The 19,872-nt window shown below is 40.2% G+C and overlaps 1 protein-coding gene across 1 annotated transcript; it reads right to left on the bottom strand.

Annotated features, from left to right (window-relative positions):
• Positions 1-1,176: 1,176 nt before the first annotated feature.
• snx25 (sorting nexin 25) lies at positions 1,177-19,605 on the bottom strand. The gene is made up of 22 exons (XM_042419529.1): positions 19,417-19,605; positions 18,397-19,151; positions 17,481-17,565; positions 12,893-13,109; positions 12,006-12,178; positions 10,079-10,265; positions 9,636-9,706; positions 8,920-9,110; positions 8,514-8,645; positions 8,172-8,321; positions 7,820-7,945; positions 7,520-7,684; positions 6,993-7,124; positions 6,037-6,177; positions 5,445-5,558; positions 4,351-4,428; positions 3,437-3,520; positions 3,215-3,332; positions 2,933-2,999; positions 2,445-2,626; positions 2,225-2,325; positions 1,177-2,106 (listed from the first exon to the last, which is right to left on the bottom strand). Exons 2-22 carry the CDS (start codon positions 18,748-18,750, stop codon positions 2,041-2,043), a joined length of 2,934 nt encoding a protein of 977 aa, XP_042275463.1. The 5' UTR covers positions 18,751-19,151; positions 19,417-19,605; the 3' UTR covers positions 1,177-2,040.
• Positions 19,606-19,872: the final 267 nt, after the last annotated feature.

Below are 19,872 nucleotides of genomic sequence, written 5' to 3'. Positions count from 1 at the left end.
TGAAGCCCCTCATCCCTTCAGCTGATAACGTGTGGTTGTGCATATTCCTAAAGATATTTGCAAGTAATAAACATTAACCACAACTGACTCTTTGGCTTTTTCTTCCTTAAAAATTCATACAGGACTGTGTTTCATTAAATGTTTGACAACAGTGGAACAGCTCAATCTCTCACCTAGTGGAAGAATAGGTCACAAGATTTAGCCGCATAATGAGAGCTTTTGTAAATTATCACCAATTTAAAAATTTGACATATAGCAGGCGCAGCTGTATAGTAGCCTGGTGGAATATCTGTTGATTCTTTTCTTCCTCCAGAACATCTTGAAACAGTTTTAACAGGACCAGAGGAGATTTGTTGTTCTCTGTAGTACAGGCTTTCTCCTATACCTTATTTTGAATGCGTAATGCTACACTTCCTATATTGTGACTTTGACTTCACTCTCTCTAGCTTGACACCTCCCCGGCTCAGCTGTAGCTCTGGTTGTCACCTATACGTAAAGAAGCATAGCTCACTCTCTCTCCCCCCTTCAGACTCAACCTTTTGGGGAACACATGTTGCATTCATGTCCCAAAAAAAAAAAAAAAAAAAACCTGTTCAAGCTCACAACCTTTTGCAATCACAGTATTCTGGTGAAAAAATGACATGTCTCAACCACTTATAAAATTAGGTAATGATTGCTCCTTTTTTATCCATAATCAGTAGGTTTTGGTTGATGCTATTAGCAAGAACGTCTTCTACTCCCCCATGTTATCTGAATGTAGAAGACTATCTCAGAAAATCAGTTAATAGCTAATGGCAGTATTGTCTTCAGGGCTGCTGGCTTTACTCAATTTCATGAGCAATAAACTAAATTAATTTAGGAGAGTTTCTGTGTATCTGTGCAAAACACTTATGAAGCTCAAGTTTATTAATTCCTTTTAACTTAATATAAAAAAACTTAATCAACTTCAAATCACTGAATAAATTTAACTGAACTGCCTCCCTCTCAGACATCATCTTCATATTAAAGTGAGATGTAATCAAATCATTTAAACTTATTTAAAGTAATTTATGACTAGATTTAATACAGTTCAGTGTTTTCTGCATCAGTGAGTGCAACCTGTGTCAACATAATATTTAATTCTAGATCTTGTATTTTCAAAGACCATTGAAAGAAATAAAAAAATGCCACATCAACTTCTTTTTTTGCAATTTATTGCTTATATAAAGGCTTTCTAAACAATTTTTGGTAAAAATAAAATCTATCAATAATTATCATAAATAAAATCATCACAATGACTTTTACATGACATTATATTGCACAATTATAAGCCGTAACAAGAATCACAGAACAGAACAAGTGTTGTTGCTCAGGTTGTGTGTAGGAGGAATGTTCAGAGGTCCGTGGGCAATCGCACACATCGGTTGCCTTTGGAGTAACAAGCAACAGAAAATCTGAACTTCTTTGTTGCATTTAATCAAGGTCTATAGATCATCAGCTAGTAAATGATGACCAAACAATGAAGTTGTTTTACTTTCACAAATTGTTACTCTGCCTTGTAATCTATAGACCATCATGATTTACACCAAAGATCTAATTTCAAACGGTTGTGGTACAGATCTGATGTTTCAGTGCTAATGAAAAAAGAAAGCGATAGTGGGTCACATAATGTCAAAAATACAATTTGTTCACGTGGGAATGTAGTACAAATGCGATGTCTCCAGTTAGACAGCTGTCTGAATGGGAATACTCCACATGGTTTCTCCCCGTTCAGATGGGCAAGTTTAGATCTGCACCACAACAAAGTCAAACTTCAGCTCCTTCCAGTCTGGTGTCAACCCAGCTTTTCATCATTTCACAGCAAAGTTCTACCAACAGAATCAGCATGCGTCTCAGCTCTGACCAACACAGCTGCTTTCTGTCTGAGGTTCAACCAGAAGGCCATCTCCCTGTCTAGCTTGGCAGTTTATGATTGGTCAGGTAAAGAAAGGCCTAAAAGATGAACCAGCAGATACTTAGTCCCACCCATAGAGTGTGTGTGTGTTAAATTTATGTGCATCTTCAGATGTTGTCCACCTCCGCGCTGAGTTCGGGACACAGTTCCTTGAGTAACATTTCCATCAGCACCTAACAAAGACAGTGAGACAAAACAAATATGTTTGTAACTGTAGTAACATATATAATTGATTCTATGAGATCTGGTTTTATGACAAAAATCATGTTTGATATGTTGTGTTGTTCTTACATAGAGAAGATGTTTGTTGGCACTAGCCTCCTGCAGGGCGTTGAAGATCTTGATGATCCCATAGCGAGCATTCTGCTGGCCAACTAGATTTGCTAGTGCATCTGACATAAAAGACCATATTGAAACAAAGTAAAGAGGTCAGAAGATCCACATTTCACATTTTGGATGTTCATCTTGCAACATGGGTACAGGTCATGTTTACATTTGGTTCAGTTGCTACCTGGGATATTGTCAAGTAGTTTCTGTTGAGCCCGTTCTTTAGTTTCACTGCGTTCAGTGTCAGTTCGGACCTTGACATGTGGTGCCAACTTCCCGTTGGGCCAGAAGTTGTCCCTGAACACACTTATGTAACACACCAACATCTGTTCACAGAAGATCCAGTTCACCGTGTCCCGGATTTGTCTAGAATTAAGCACAGAAGATGTTAGCCTCATAGGTGATCTCGGAGAAACATACAGTAAGTACAAGTGATCACATAGTTACTAGTTGTTAGTTGCCTCTTAACAATAAACCTGAAGTCACTTATTAGCTTTATTTATTAGCTCAGATACTGTAGCACAGGCACCATTAATGAATTGAAGTCAATTCTACAACATATTATTACGCTACTTGAGTTGCATTCAAATGAATTAGAATAAATTATGTGTGTTATTATTATTTAAACAAATAGGGCATAGTTAATCAAAATGCAGACTTCCTAGTACTTACTTGTTGATAGTGCGTCCAAATGTCACCTGAACTAGTGCAATAAGAGTCTTCCTCACCCACTTAAACACTGAGCAGGTAGACAGACAGACAAGAAACTGATTAGATAAAGTCACTCAGATGCAGTTAGAATTCATGATGACTGAGCCGAGTTTTCCACAGAGATAGATTTCTAGTTTCTTAATATAGATCTCTAACTCTTTCATGTATGACGTTTTTATTTGTATACCGATATAAAAATGGAAAATGTAACTGTGATTAAAAGGAGAACAGTGCTCTGCTCACTTCCTCTGAGTTCAAAGATCTCTCCTATGAGCATGAAGCAGGGTTCAGCCAGGGCATCTCTCCTCCCGTCTGCCTCATCACCGTAATCTGACAAGTCACTGTCATCATCAGCCTCCTCCTAAAAGCACCGATTACGCAAGGCACACATCATTCAAATTAGGGTGCACGACAGCTAGGGTGCTATATTTACTGTTGCTTTATCAGGCATGCTTGCGTTCGTACCTCAGTATGGGAGAAGAAGTCTCCAGGTAGCCTTTCCAGGAAGGAGGCCAAAGAGAAAGATGATTTCTTCTGAATGGACATCACCTTCAAACATTGAACAAGATATCATCACTGTACAATATACTGAATCATACCAGCACTCTAATACACCAGACAACCATATCTGGACAAATATAACTTTCAGGAAGGTCTACACCACATCAGTATACCAACACTCTACTGATACTATTATCAATGTATATCTGCTGGTGTGACTAATGTCTTTTTCCTGTGCATCTTTAAATATCGTTCAATTATACAAGCCCTTGTGGGAACCAAACTCTGTCAGTGTACTTTGTTCTATCATTGAAGTTGCACAGAACTATGAAAATATACAATGGAACGGATAAAATAATTAGCTAATGTCAGTCGCAGCTATAATCTAATATTTTATTGGTCGTATCTGGTGTCATTCATTACAGCCGCGTCATGAAATTCACTGGTTTGTAATTTCCGGCTTAAGTGACAGTAAAAGGGTGCATCTGTTGGTCAATGCAGTAGAAAAGCTATTTGTCAGGAGAGTTTGCAAGAGAACAAATACTCAATATTTTAATGCGACATCATGTTTTGAGTTTAAAGCTGCTCAATAAATAATGAACAGGAGACTGACTGCATACATGTCTCACTGTTTCCTGTAGCTGCTACTTTACATGTAGGTGTTCTTAATCACTCAGTCTACTGGGAGGAATTTCAAAGTCTCAACTCTCAAAACAAAGGTCGTCATTGCGGTTGTTCAATGTAACGTATATACAAGAACTCATATGTAGTAGCTCTGAGAAGGAAGGAAGAAGTTTTATCCTAAATTATACATGTTTGTATGACATTATGACAATAATGTATTAGTATTTGAAATGCAGGTATGAAAAATGAGTTACCTTGAGGTGTTCTGGTGACGGGCTGAGGAATGCGTAGAGAACCTCTGACTGGCACAAACGCTCATCTGTCAGCAGACGCTACAAAAACACACACACATACACACAGAGCTGAAGTCATCATCAACATTGTTTAGCTGAGATTATGAGGCAGGAAGAAGCAGAGTGAGCATTGATCTGGGTGTTTTCTATTGCAGTGGCTCCCACCCTTTTTTTGTCTGATGTACACAGCCCTGTCTGATCGACACAACTATCTGTTCATCTTCACCACCCATCATGCTCTATATGTGTTTATTTGAAAAATTTTTAAATTTAATGTAGTTTACCACTGTTGATTATACAAAAGTGAAGATTGTTACAATAACATTTTCATACAAATGAGAGTTTAAGTCTGTCTGATCAAGCTTGCATTTGTATTTCTACCACTTGGAGTGGCAGCAGCTGGACATTTGAACCATACTGTTTATCCTTTATTATTATCATCTGTGTAAACATTCATCCATTACCTTTAACTCAATATTTATACCACATATCTATTACTTTTAGCTATCCATGTTAACCATTATCCATTAGTTTTAGATAACTATTTCAACCATTAATCCATAAGCCAACAATCTGTTTATTTGTTTAGCTACTTTTACCTATCTATTGAAAATCTAACTCAAAATGTGGGTACATTTTTTAAAATCGTAATTTCTATTTTCATCCCCTGTATTTCCCAACAACTGCAGAAGAAGTACCCCTTGTTGGGAATCACTGATCTACTTAAATTCAATTTCTGTGGCTTTATGTTAAAATTAAAGATCAGAGTATGCACACACATCAAAACCGAAGAGGGCAGGTGCTGGGTTAAAAATGAGCAAATGTCGAAAAAAACTGCAGGGCTCCAATGTACACTTATAATTTATTGCACCAAAGTGATGTGTCAAGCACTGCTGCTCTTCATCGGACTAAAATGACCAAGGGTTTACTTATAAATACACAGAGAAGCACTAGTAAGTCTAACTATTACAGCAGAACATTGAGTTACACTCTTGTCAAGTTAGTAGTAACAGTAATCAGATGTCCTGTCAGGTGTAGTTTTACAGTATGTTTACCTGTAGGAAGGTATTGAGCTGTGTTTTGCTCTTGTCTAAGAACTTCTGGTCAATGGATTTGAAGGGAAGTTTACTGAGTGATGGTAACTGGAGTTTCTTCAACGATGGAAAACACTAAGGCAGACAGAGATTGAAATGTGATTTCACAGTAACAAGAATACATTTCCATATGATTTCCTTCATTCTAAATAATATAGTATAGCACATCAACAAATACAGAATATATATTTAAATGACTTAAAGATTTCCAGGCATCTCTCCAGATCTCACTGCCATCCGATTTAATCTAAACCCACTTTATGGTGATACAGTGAATTCATTTAATCACAAAAGAGGACTGGAAATGCTTCAAACAGACTCAGGCTCTGTGTAACCTGCAATACATCCATCATCAAATCAATAGGGACTGTGACATTTCCTCTTTCTACTGCAGTGCTGTATAAGGAGTTTCTTCCCCGATGCTGCAGTGACAAACAAATCGCTCTGATGCGGAGGCGGGGTGAAACAGTAGAACAGCACAGCAACAGTTAAGCCATTTCTAAACTAGCGCTAATGCAGTATAAGAAAACATATCCGTACACACACACGTTACCTCAGTGAGTTTGCGGTGTAACATCTGGAATTCAGTGAGTTTCCTCTGGACGCTCCAGCGACTGTTGACTGTCTCCTCTCCTTCTACCAGGCTAACACACACACTGTAACAAGCTACAGTCTCACCACCTTCTTCTGTAGCCTGAAATACACACACACACACACACACACACACACACACACACACACACACACACACACGCACAGTTTAACAAACAAACAATAGCCTCATACAGCAGATTTACTGACAGCCATGCCTGCTACATCAGGTGTAACAAGGTTAAAGTTATGTAGTATTGAATTTACATTCATCTGTTCCTTTTTTCACAACTTACACTGACTTGAGAGACGTCATAAGACTTTCCGGTTACATGATACTCTATTAAGCTGTGAGTTTGCATGTGTCGCTGTACTTTATTCAGCACTAATGCACTTTTCTAGGCGCCATGAAATCATTGACTAATTAGTTACTATAGCAAGACAGACACATGATGGTGGGAAAGTTAATTACCTCAGCAGAAACAGTAAACAACCAGTGTCCTGCACATTCATTAATTATCTGAGGAGAAGTACTATATATGTTAGTATTTTTTTTAACTGAGCTGCATGACTCGTGTCTGATTTGCTTGCTTGTTTCAGTTATGTGTGGACTTGAGGCACACTATGTTTTGCTGTTAATGAGGTCAAATGCATCCCTGCACACATCTGTAAATAGGTTAGATGACTGCATCTTAAATCAAATCTCATCTTTTTTTTCTGCTCTATCTGATTACAGTCTGATCCACCTAAAAGCATGTTGATGCCAAGTGGAAAAAAGGGTCATCAGATCACTCCAGTGCCCCTGGTTCTCCACTGGAAATCAGCCAGTTAGTTATGGTGAGCTATGCTTCAGCATTCGTAGAAAGAGCTGTCTGCTGTTTTTAAATGATTAATGAAATTACAGTTATAAAACATTACCTCAGCAGTAGTAATAGTAGCCCTCCAGTGCCCCAGGTTTTCACACCACCAGTCAGTCCTGGTGATATGTTGCTGGAGTTCACTGTGTTCTCTCTCCATGGCTCCTATCTCTTCCTTTAGTTTGCTCACTATCTACAAACACACACAAGACACAGAGTTAAACGGGCATGTAAGTAAACCACAGTTAAATGAAGAAATTACATTAAGATGAATAACAATGTAGGGTGGGTTTCAGTTAAAATTTTGCTTTTAGAACTTATCAAAAACTTGTGTGGAGTGTGTTGGATTTTCTTCATGTTAGTCATAAGAAAAGATAAACAAATGTAGAAGAGCAGCTACAAATCAGATGTGTTGTAATTGGCTTTTTTTTTTTTAGGGGATTTTTTTCACATTTCACTTCAACCACTGAGTACGTCCTGACACTGCGGACAAGGCACCATGCTGAAGAATCTGGATGTATACATTAACTCATTTTGATCTTGTGTTCTGCTCTGTTCTTTTTTGTCACATTTGCTTGTATTTGTTACCTTTTTGTCTGGTTTGGGTGCGTTCTGGATGGAGCCCAGGGCCTGTCGCTTGTACTCCAGTTTGTCATAGAGTTGGCGGAGTTTAGTCGCAGCGTAGCTGGCCTGCTCATTGATTCCTTTACTGCCCTCATCACACACCTCCTCTCCTGCGTCTAGACCCTGACACTACACAGAGAAATATCAAATAATTATTTAGAAAGACATGCGATTGCAGACTTTTACAAACATACAAAAAGAGGTGAATAAAAATGACATATTGGAGTGTTCAAACACAGGAACATTCAGAAGTGTGTGTCTGACCCCTTCCTCCTTTTCCTCGGTGCTACACTGTGATTGGCTGTGCTGCTCGTCTCGTCTGATCAGCCTATCGTAGAGATCCGAAACAAGGAAGGAGGGGTAGTAACGCTCTCTCATCGTCTCAGCCACCTGGAAAATGTACGACAGCCATAGTCTTACTGTCATTGTAGAACATCTTGAAAAAGTGGATCATAAGCATACGGTTATTACTTGCACCTCTGATGACCTTTAATAAGGAAAGTCCCTTGTCTCTATTTAGCACCTCTGTTCCCATTAGTTCTTTTGACATTTCTGAGCAAGACATTCTCCCCTCTGGTTACAGTCACTTACAGTTAGAAGTAAAAGCAGCAGTTACCTGTTCCTGTAATCTAACAAAGACTTGTGTTCCTCTGTTCCCCACCAGACTCTGTTGGATCTCCTTGAGGAGAAACTTTTCCACCGGAATCTCTCTGCTCTCTACAAAGAACTTCTGGTAGATTTCCCCAACGATTTGGGGCACCTCATTCTGTCAAACACACATTAACAAAGAAATAAGCACTTACTTGCGTGTACTTTTTTGTGTGTGCAGCAGTACAAAATTGTAAAGGAAAACCAGTATCAATATTTTTAAAAAATTGTGGTCACATTTACGTCACTTATACTACTATTCCCGTAACACCATACATTAGCAGCTGTGTCTGGAATGTGTGCAGGTCACCTTGTTGGCAGTTTTCAGGGTTTCCACCAGTTCCCAGAAGCTTATCAGAGCCCTCTTATCAACCCTCTCCATGTAAACTCTGAAATGCTCCCTGTAACCTGGATTACACATGATGTCATCAAACTGGAGAATCTGGATGCAAGGAGGAAAAAACATAAATCATGAGAATGTGGAGCATACTTAATCCAAAGCACAAACCCTCAACCAGAGTCATGTTAATGCCTTATAAGAAATACATCATTTACTCTAGAAAGATGACAGAAAAGTGCTTCATAGTTTCCAGAGTCTACTGCTAAAACTTTGAATATCAGACATAATGTTCTGTTGTCATCATTTAGCATCTCGACACACATCTTTCCAACCAAAGCTCACACCAGCTGTATCACAGTCCACATGTGAGTGTTACCTTCTGACTTTGAGGCTCATCGCTGTCATCGGCCCCTCCTTCCTCATTGTTCTCATAGTTTGGTCCACCAAGCAGACGGATCCGTTTCTCACATTGTTTCTTAGCAACAGTCAGCTGATTGATATATCGTTTCATATCTCTGGCCCTCAGCAGGTCTGCCTTCATGGCTGCTGACTCTTTACCTTTTCGCTCTAAGAGAGAGTGAAAGCAGCCGGTGAAACAAAGGGTGAGCAGGTTTTGGTCACACAATGACACAATTACCTGGTGTGGACCCACTGCACCACCAAGATAAACTTGCCAGACATCACTAACCTTTTGTTAAGTTCACTACATGTAGTTGATTTTTTTTACTGTATGTGTGAACTTTCTTGTAATTTATATGTTCCAAAAACCTACTGATTTGGGTTATAAATGTAAAAACAAGTACTTTTACTGGTTATTACACACTGCTTCTGATACTAACTGGGAATAATCAGCATGAGGCAATATTTTATGGACAAAAGTTATGCACTTCCTCTGTAACTTGTTTAAATGGGTTCAATATATCATACAATAACAAGGAACTTCAATAACAAAAACAAATAAAAATGTATAAAGCTGATACCATAATTAAAAAACATCATTTGTAAAAAAGAAACAACACCACTATGTTTAAAATCAATTTTCCAAAGTTTTACAAAAGCATTTTTATATAGTGAGCTGTAGTGTTTCTTTACCTTTCTGCTTCTTGAGCTGAGGCAGGCTGCTGATGGTGGTGGCATGAATAATCTCTACCACTATCTGATACCTACAAAGACAAAAAAAATCAATCAGTTGTTACAATCAATCAATAAAATAAAAAGGGCCATCTTGGGATGAATAAAACTGAAAGTAACACTAACAAGTCTGAACGGAGCTAATATTTCTCAGACTAACAAGACAATATAGCATTATCATACATTTAGATCTAGTATATTGCCGCAGAGACACAGTCTGTTCCCATGGTAACCCCACAGCTGCAAATAGACAAGTGGTGAACACTGTCTGGTTAACATGTTTGTTTATATATACAGTATGGTTCATTTAAGTATGTGTGTGTGGGTGCAGGGCAGTCTGAGTCTAATAAAGCAGTGCAGTGCAGTGTGTGTGTGTGTGTGTGTGTGTAAAGTGTGTGTCATGCCTGAGTTGTTTGAGGAAATTGACATCAGCAGAAGTTGATATCAGTTTGATGAAGTCTTCATAGGAGGCAGCGTAGGTGTAGGCTTTCTTCTGCTGCTCAGCTTGTTGCTCCCTCTGCTCCAGCTGAGACAACAGCATCCTGTTTATGGAGTCTGGATCGCTGAGCACTTCTACCAAAGGCTTCAAAACTGGAGCACACACACACACACACACACACATGCAGACACAAAGATAAAGGTATATACAGATGTAGACATCCACCACTTCTATCTAATGCTGTTAAATTCCAAACTGAAAATACACAGACATGCAGAAAATGTGGACAAAATACACATAAACACACATCAGATGTAAATCGATATGTAAAGACAGATAATAGCTGTCACTGTGCAGGTCCATCCACACCATTACCTCTCAAGCTTAACTGGAATAGATACAGAACAGTGAAATAGATCTGAGCTGAAATGAAGGTTGGAGTCAGATTAACATCTTCATGGGTTGTTATTTTTAGCAGAACATTAGAAATTGAACAAATGCTAGTGCACAACACACAATATCTTTGACACAGGCAGTTGTGGACCCACACACAAAGGGACTGAGCAGAAGAATAAGATGAACTGTCACTGTAGTAATAAATAATACAGTAGCTTCTTAGGTCTTAACATGACAGGATAAAACATTTTAGTCCCATATAATCAAATACAAGAATATAACCTAGATGTTCTAATATTTCATCTATTATTGTTTACAGCAGAACAAGTACAGGTGCAACATTTCCCCTACACGCTATCAACAGATGCATATACATAATAATCACAATGAACGCAAACCATGTGCGCTTTCTCCACTTTGACCAGCTGACTGGAGCTACTGGTGAGTGGCTTCTGCTTAGTGTTATTGTAGCGTAGTAGTGGTGTAGTGTAGTGACACAATAATCACAATACACCACAGGCAGTCATGAGATATTGCTTTAATATGACCTATTTATATCTATGTTCAATAAAAATAGTGTGCATTTTCTGTATTGAGGCGTTTCATTCTTTGTTATTTATTACAACTACAGCTATCTGGGCCTCCAGAGCACTACTGGTGTCAAAAGCTCCTGGGAAATTAACACGCACATGCCACCAAGTATCAGGCATGCCAGCTCACTAGCATACTGGAATGTGGAAATGAAACAGAGCCATCGTTTAGCTACGCTCATTACTGTAAGTGCAACAAAACCGTCGCCAGTAAGAAGCCGATAAGTTCTTCAAACCACCTGTTCAACAAGCATAAACATGAAGAAAAGACATATTTTCAACTGCTTTGCCCGTAGTGTCCCATCCACCGCCCGTATGTTTTACACAACCACAGCATGTTGGTTAATAACACGAAAGCTGTCTGTTTGTCTGAGTTTGCCATGTATCTTAAAATTTGGCAAATTCTTGTAAACGTAGCTGCTGGCTGAGACAAACCAGCCCCTCCTCTCTACCGGCGGTACCTGCAGGCAGTGAATCACCGCCTGCGCAGAGAGTAGATGTGCACACGCCCCTTGAATCGGGTTGTTGTGACAGATGGGTTGAAATTGTATGTCGTGTATGTAGATTGTCTTTCACAGGCGATCTGGCAATTTGGGTAATGTCAGTCAAACATACAAAACTTATTGATCTGTGTGTGATTGATGATTATTCATAATTACATAATTACAGGAGTTTCCCAGGAGAAACAACACAACGGGAGCACAGCAGGCGAGGGGGTGAAAATACAGACGAAACCCAGGAACAACAAGAGTGTTGGCAGGTCTGCCACTTATGGCAGTGACAACAATTCCTAAGATTCATGGTTACTTCTAGGTACTTTATTCTTTTAAGATCTGATTACTTTAATAGTAAAGAGTAGGTCGAGTATAGTGTCATATAAAGTACACACACATACACACAGAGTACCTTTAGTAGTGATGACTTCTGTGAGGCAGCAGCGTAGTGTATGTGACTTGGCATCCTTTTGTGGCAGCAGACATAGCAGCAGTATTCTGGCTACACAGCGGAGGAAGGCCAGCTCCGAGTCCGGACTGACCAAACAGGGATGGAGAGGAAACGGCCGAGAGCACTCGTCTGGTCTGTTAACACACGAGAGAGACGGGGATTAAAATTGAGAAATAAACTGAGAGAGACAGAACGAATTTGAAACGTTATTCTGGCAGAGCGAGATGCCAGATGATATTATATAAGGCATAGATAAGAAACACTGCCGTAGTGTTCGTACGTCAGCTGTGTCGGATCTCACCCTTTCAGCTTCCAAACCTTGTCTGAACAAGACACACTGCTGCTACACTGATTGTTCCTAAACTATTGAGGACGAGGGGGGCCAGACATTTCTGTAGTCTGATCAAATCATAAGTCTCGCCTGACTTGCCAAGATAATGAAACCAGATAATGTGTGAATTATCACACTGTCTGCTCTTTCTATTCATGTGTGTGCGTAAGTGTACCTGGCAGATGCTGCCTAGAGATGCAGGAAGTGAGTGTGGAGGATTTTAATATTATTTACGCTGTACTGAATTTCACATAATTTCACCCCAGCTGCGTACATAAAATTTCAGTGCTGCGTATGGACACCTGCGGGAAGGCAAATTTTTCTTAGAAACAAATCAAGGCTGAAACATCTTTTCTTTTAAACAACAGTGAGTCAGAGCAAAGGAAGGTATGCTCAGAAGTGATAGTCAAGCTTTATTGGCACCAACATTACAACACTGGCTTTCCCTTTTATGATCTTTTGGGTGATAATGCAGCTTTAACTCTTTACAGTTATATGCTTGTGTGTGTTTGTGTACCTTGCAGATGCAGCCTTGAGGTCAGTGAAGTGTGTGTGTAGGATCCGGATGCTGTCATAACACACAACATTGACAAGGTCTATGTCAGCAAGTCGAGATCTCAACTGCCCAATCATCTGCCACCAGTCCTCTGACAGCATGGAGTACAACTGGCCCTCATCTCGACTCAACGGGATGTACCAGGACAGGATGTAGTCTCTGTAGGCGTAGTCGAACACTGGGGAGAGACAGAGAGAGAGCTTTTAAGTTGCCTTCTTATATTGGAATATCCTTTTTTTGTCAGATACTACAGAGTCAGACAGCTGGGGCAAATAGAGTGATGAGTGGGTAAGAAAGGAAGACAAATTCTTTACATTACAATTTAAATCCTTTTAAGAAACAGTTGCCATCCTTTGTTTGGAGGCTGGAGCTTATCCCAGCATGCATTGGGCACTGGACAGGACACCACTTCATCACAAGCCTAACACACATGTACACCAGTAGAGTCACCAATTCACCTGACCTGCATTTGAATGTACTGTGGGAGGAAATCAGAGCACCTGTAGGAAACCCGCACAGATTACATTCATTTATGCAGAGCGCATGCAAACTCCGCACAGAGAGTCAACCTAGGACATTGTCGCTGTGACCCCGTGTCTAGACAGCGAGCGTGTCAGACACGTTTTTTCACGCGCACGTCACACGCAAAAGATAGGCTCTCATTGTAATCTACGCAGCTGTCTGCACCGGCTCCGTGCAGGCTCACATCTCAGCCGCGTCTCACGGGCGTAACCGCAACCTGAAGCGTTCATTCATGCTTCGAATCTATTTTCCTCCGTTTTACACACGTCACTACAGTCATGTGTATTGGGCTCTGAGCGCTTCCAACACGCGGGTGACCCACGCTCGACGCTGCACCTGAATGCCTCCAGTGTAGACACACAGACGGAGCGCTCGCTGCTGCCGCTGCTCTGCTGATATGCTACGTTTGCTGTCTATAAATGGGGTGATGCAACACTGTTAACAATTAAGTTTCCATTCTTAAGGAAAAGAAATCAAAACTTCTTCAGCTTTTACTGCTTGCTCAAACAGTGAGGCATTTTTGTCAGTTTTTACTTTGTGTTTACTGTAAAATGAAGTAATTTTTAGTAAAGTAAACAAATATCCAGCTTGAAGTTTGGTCTCCAGAGTATTGTTATAGACATAAGACTGAAATTTGTGGGCAAAATCTCAATCCCTAGTGATTGTGGACAAATACGCATATTCACAAATGTTTCCCATCATGACTGCAACTAGATATTACGAGAGCCATATCTTACTGATAGCACCTTTAACATTTATACTGCACAAGATGCAAGAAGACATTGCAACCAGAATATCGTGTGCAACTGTTATAGTATTATGCACAGAACGACTTCTGTATTAAAGAGGAAATTCAACTGTGAACTTTCAATAACTGCATAGGCTACAGATTCTAATTCAGATTAGCTTTGAAGGAACGAGTGTGGTACTGCCTTTGCTTTGAATCATAACTTAAGTGAAATTCCATTAAGTTGTGAATCAAATCAATCTTCTCTTTTTTGATGTGCTAACTTAAGGAAATATCTTTTGGCCTTTCAACTGTAAAGGATCTTAACATCTATAGAGGGATAATCAAAGAGGGGGCAGTGGTGTCACACGTGACACGAGGGTTTCAGTAGTCTGGGGGGGGTTTTTAATGATCTGACCATCACATCTGATCTGAGGTGGTTTACTGTGGTTATATACATTGTCACTATGTGTGTCACCAATGTACCATGTAGCAGACCAATGTCCTTTTCTCACCTAAAACACATCGACAGTTAGCTTTGGCTGGGCTTTTTTTCCACCCTTTTAACCCTTTTTAACATTTACCACGCAATCATTTCATTGGTCGCTCTTTGTTTTCAAATGCATTTACTCTAATTATCCTTTATACTTAAAAAGCTTTTAGTTCCATTCAGATCATCAGATTCACTCAGACAGACTCAACAACCTTTTTTTATTGTGCCTTGAATCTTTAATGAAACTGGGAGACGTGCTTTAAAGTTTAAAGCACCATTAGACTGGAATAATTTGCCTAACTCACTCAGATCAATTACTTCTTTAAATGTCTTCAAGACTTCTTTGCTTGTTTACCTTAAATCTGCTTGTTCTTGTTTTTGATTGTATATCTTCATTTTATGAGTCAGTATTTTGACAAAATGTTATTTGGTCTGATCATTTATTTTATTTCTCGTTCATTCTTCGTACAGATGACACGTGTAACAGATGTAGTGGGTGTGGTTTAGGATGGTGGGAGAACCCTCGTGTATGTCCATGTTGATTGTTTTGTAATTTTGTAAAATCAGGTTGTGCATGTTCTCCTTTTGTCTGCATGGGTTTGATCCAGGTGCTCTAGTTTCTTCTGACACTCTGTATGTGTTTGGAACCTGTCCAGTGTGTATCCTCCAGGCCCCCAAAGGACAGTGCTCTGATAGTAGACTAAGGGCATTTTTTACATTAGTAGATCATTTGTGATGATCAATACGTTATTTTATTTTGGAAACTGATTCTAAAGGCCCTAACGCACTGAAAGCATCTGGCGTACACGTTTTGAAGTACATCTATTGTTTTAAATGACCGAACGCGTACCAAAAGCATTATGAGGCGTGTCAAACTGCCTTCATGTCCCTACTCTGACCTTGTTTCAATTTTGGAGCGTCAAATGAGTTTTTTCTGCAGCTGAAAAAGAGAAAGAGCGCACGCAAACGAGCTGACAGCCAGCCAGCGAGAGAAAGAGAGAGAGACAGCATGGTGGTGGTAGAGTGAGGAGAGCCAGACGTAGAACAAAGCAGTGAATGAGAGAAATAAAACATTATATTCTGATTATTTCACAGCAGTTACGTTCTACAACACAACTAAATGACCATCAAACACTCAACAGATGATTTACTTAGTTTCATTTTCCTCCTCTGCATTTCTCCTTTTCATTTATTCTTTACATCCAACTAATGCAGCAGTAAATACAAAGAACAAAAGGACAAATCTGTTTTGGTTCTGTGGTGTTGGCATTTAAAATCTGATGCCTGCAGTGCACCATAGGAGCATCAAATGACGTGCGTCAAATGAGGCACATCAATTATTGCTTTCAGTGCATTTGGGCCTTAAGAATCTTAATTTGAAAATAATTGGCAAACTAGGAAAATAGTGTCATCAACGAGCACAATAAGCTTATAATGACAGGTCAACTGGAAATTGAATGCCCTAAACTTGTGTACTATGCTTAATTAAAAAAAAACACAGTCACAGCAGGTCGTGACTGTGAAGCTAATAATGTCATTATGAACTCGTACTAAACTACCACCAAAAAACCTTTTCAAAACACACATGAGAGCTTATGCAAATACATAACCCCAGTGGAAATCCTGGAGCCATCTGTTACTTGGCAGCCAGACATACCATTCGACTGACTGTGCCTGTGTGCGTGTGTGTGTGTGTGTGTGTGTGTGTGTGTGTGTGTGTGTGTGTGTGTGTTTCGTGACCAGGACGTTTTACTGTTATAATCCACTATGAGTAAGAGGGTTCAGTGTCCAGTTATGATGACCGACTGAAACAGAGCTCCATCAGTCAGCAGTTTTCTCAAAAGCAGAAGTTAAAAGTTTTGCCAATAGTGTCAGAAACCTTCATTTTCTTGGGAACTTTATAGTGAGCAGTAAATTGTGATTTTGCTCACCTAATCATCAGTTTTGTGTCACCACTGTCAGACATTGTGTCACAAAATTGTAATTAACACATCTGTTGACTTGGCAAAGGAAGTGCACCAATATAGTTTGCCTGGTTTGTTTAGTTATCATATCGTCATGAAGTAGTTATTGTAAAAATAACCTGCAATATCATCATAGAATTTTAAGGAAAAATCATCCACCCCTGACAAAATATGTCTAATTGAGGGAATCTTTACAGGCATTATATTATGCAATAATTTTACTGATTTAGAATTAAGACACTCAAATAAAATAGAAAAAGTAATTAGAGAGGACTAGATAGCATATAGGGAGAGGACCTTTTAGTCCTTTTAGTTGCGACGTGTGCTAGAGCAACCAATTAAAACCTAAATCATTGTGCACACTTCCACTGATTAATGTGAAAATGCATCTTTTTGTCTTATGGATTATATCGAATAAATATCAATATGAAAATGTCGCTTTTGCGTTGTGGTGTGGACAAGAAAAGCAGAGCTTTTCAAATATGGTCACATTTGACATTCAAGTGATCTCAGGCACCTGACTGTCATGTGATCCACTTTAAGAATCCTGACTTGCTGATTCGCTTTGTTCTTCGCGCTTGCTCTGTAAAGAACATGAAATGTTAGCAGAAACTGTAAGAACTGCGGGATAAAGGCGCTGTTACATCCCTAGTGGAAGAGATTTTAATGTTTCCATGTTTCAATGTCCGTTTGAATGTCCGCAGCTACATTTTCCACAATGATCTGAAAACTCAAACGCACATTAAATCGCAAAGTCAAAAAAAAAATATTTGCATTATTGCGAGCATAAGATTGTCATTAAAACTCCATAAAAGATCTCAGAGTTGAAAGGTGATCCATTACCTTCCTTCAGGGCTTTGTCCACATTGTGTGACACCACCACCCTCCTGCTCTGACTTGACTCCTGAACTGGCACCAAAAAACGAGCCTGAAAAACAACAAAAGCATCAGATAACTTGTCTGGCAGCTGGGGACAACAGCCTAAAAAGCAGGAAATGTTGGGCAACAACAGGAAATGAAGGAGGACGATTCACCAGAAAACAATGATAGTTGTCTGTCTAAAAAAAAAAAAAAAAGGACAGCCCAAATTTGTCATCGTTCATACAACATCAACCAGATGAATTCTTGTGACAAATATTCCTCCGCTGTCAACATCAATAAATCATCAGTACACAGCATCAGACAAACATTGCTAAAGGCAAGACACCAGTCAGTTGCAAGGACACAATCACTTTCTTTGACGAATAAATCATCCTACATATGTGTGTGTGTGTGTGTGCTTTAAAGTGTGTCTAAATCGGGCAGCATGACTTTACCTCATCTATTATGGAACAACACAGCAAGGATCTAAGGGCATGGAGAGAGGATGAGCGAGGGATGGAAGATGGAGAGGGGAGGAGGAAAATAATTGAGCAAAAAAGCAGCCAGGAGGAGCATAGGAGGATAGTTGAGGTTGCCAAAATAATCATACTCAGATGCCCTCCTGTTCAACATTATTTGAGATTTGGGTCAACAGTAATGTCACATGCACTCCAGTCTGGTGGAATAAAGGTTAGAAATGAAAGAGGTACCATTAAGTAACAGTAGAATTTAGCAGTTTTTCTGATCAGTGAATTCCAGCCGTACTAGAGAATGCTTTCTGATTATTTTTCAAAGTGTACTGCTGTTAAGATATCATAGCAGGCTGATATAGTGAGTGTGTTTATAAAAAAAAGTGCAGTATACAACATGTGAGCAATGAACTATTCCAGTATCTTACCATGAGCTTGTTGAAGAACTCCAGCCATGAAGCTGAATGCCTTCTGTTTCTGTCAAAGCAGCTGACTTTCAGAGGACTCTTCCTGACTAGCAGAACAAAGCTCCCAGCCAGGAAACACAGTAGGGCGAATGACACATAGATGAACAGCTTCAAGAAGAAAGAGGTGAGAGTCAGGCCTCCCCAGGCCAGCTGAAACACTACTGCTGCCACCACGCCCAGGCAGAAAGCCGGGACGAACCGGAATGAAGAGGTGGAGGAGGCAGAGGTGGCAAACATGGGCCCCTCTGCTCCTCCGGTACTGCTACTCCCTCCAGCCTGTGGTGTAGGGGGTGTGTGTGTTGAGGGAGTGGGCATACTGCGACCCCACCATCCATATATGTGTCACTACTAGTTAGGCTGAAAAGTTGCTCCGCTGGTTTGTATGCCAAGCCAGAGAGGTAGGTATACTGTGTACACTCGTGTATACCCTCGACTACAACACTGTCTCCAAAAAGAGGCATCCCCGCTCTGACATCTCCTCACCGGGACCCGCTCCGTTATGTCTTCCAGGCTCTTAGCATCGGCCCGCCCGGCGGTCACAGGCACGCAGTCCCGTCAGCTTAGTCATCCACAGTATGGTAGTAAACACAGCAGAGCAGGGCACCCGGCTCGTCTAGAAGTGGGCGACAGGGGGGCTGACAGTCGCCCGGAAAGCAGACAGAGAGAGACCCGGGATGGATGGATAGATGGATGTATGGGGCAACAACCACCGTCACCTTGGAGACAAATAGGTGGAAGGGTAGCTTAGTGACTGTTGCTAACCAGGTTTAGCAGGAAGCTAAACTAGGAAGACAGCATAAGTTACTGTTGTTTACTTTAAATCAAAAACTACATACGGTGCAAGCAAATAATCCCGAACAGCTGCTTTGTGGTTTTTGTTTGGCTGCTAAGATAACTACAATGTTCTAACGACAGCTAGCTAACTAGCTTTCCTGCTAGTTAAGTAACCAGTTCAATATCAGCTAATACTCGCTTACTTACCTATCGTTAAAAAGGTGTAACGTCAACAACACTACATTCTCGCTTTCCTCCTCGTAAGATAAGTACTCGAAGGTTTTGCAACAGCAAATTAAAACAGTATAAACGCGGCGAAAAATATGACAGGTCCCAGAATCCCCGACAGATAAAAACAAGCAACTGACTGACTGACAATCTCTCTGAACGTGAAGCGGCTGTCAGCCAATCAGCGCCGGTGTTAACCTCGGGTGGTGCGCCTGTTTTATATATCGAGACAGTCCGAGCGGACGGTGTGGGTGTTTTCCTGAACGTTATCTGTGGACGCACTGGGTAAACAAAGGGGACAGCCGGGCAGCGACGGGTTTAAATCCAGCACACAAAGGGGTACAGGATCATGCTACGTCTCTCTGACGATTGATTTTTCTTTCAGACATCGGTTTCTATCAGCATACAAAACTGTGAAATTGTTTTACGGTTTTT

The sequence above is a fragment of the Thunnus maccoyii genome, chromosome 8 (genome assembly GCF_910596095.1).
Source record: "Thunnus maccoyii chromosome 8, fThuMac1.1, whole genome shotgun sequence".
NCBI classification, from domain to species: Eukaryota; Metazoa; Chordata; class Actinopteri; order Scombriformes; family Scombridae; genus Thunnus; species Thunnus maccoyii.
The sequence above is the reverse complement of the archived record's forward strand: the minus strand, read 5'-3'. Positions and strand labels throughout refer to the sequence as shown.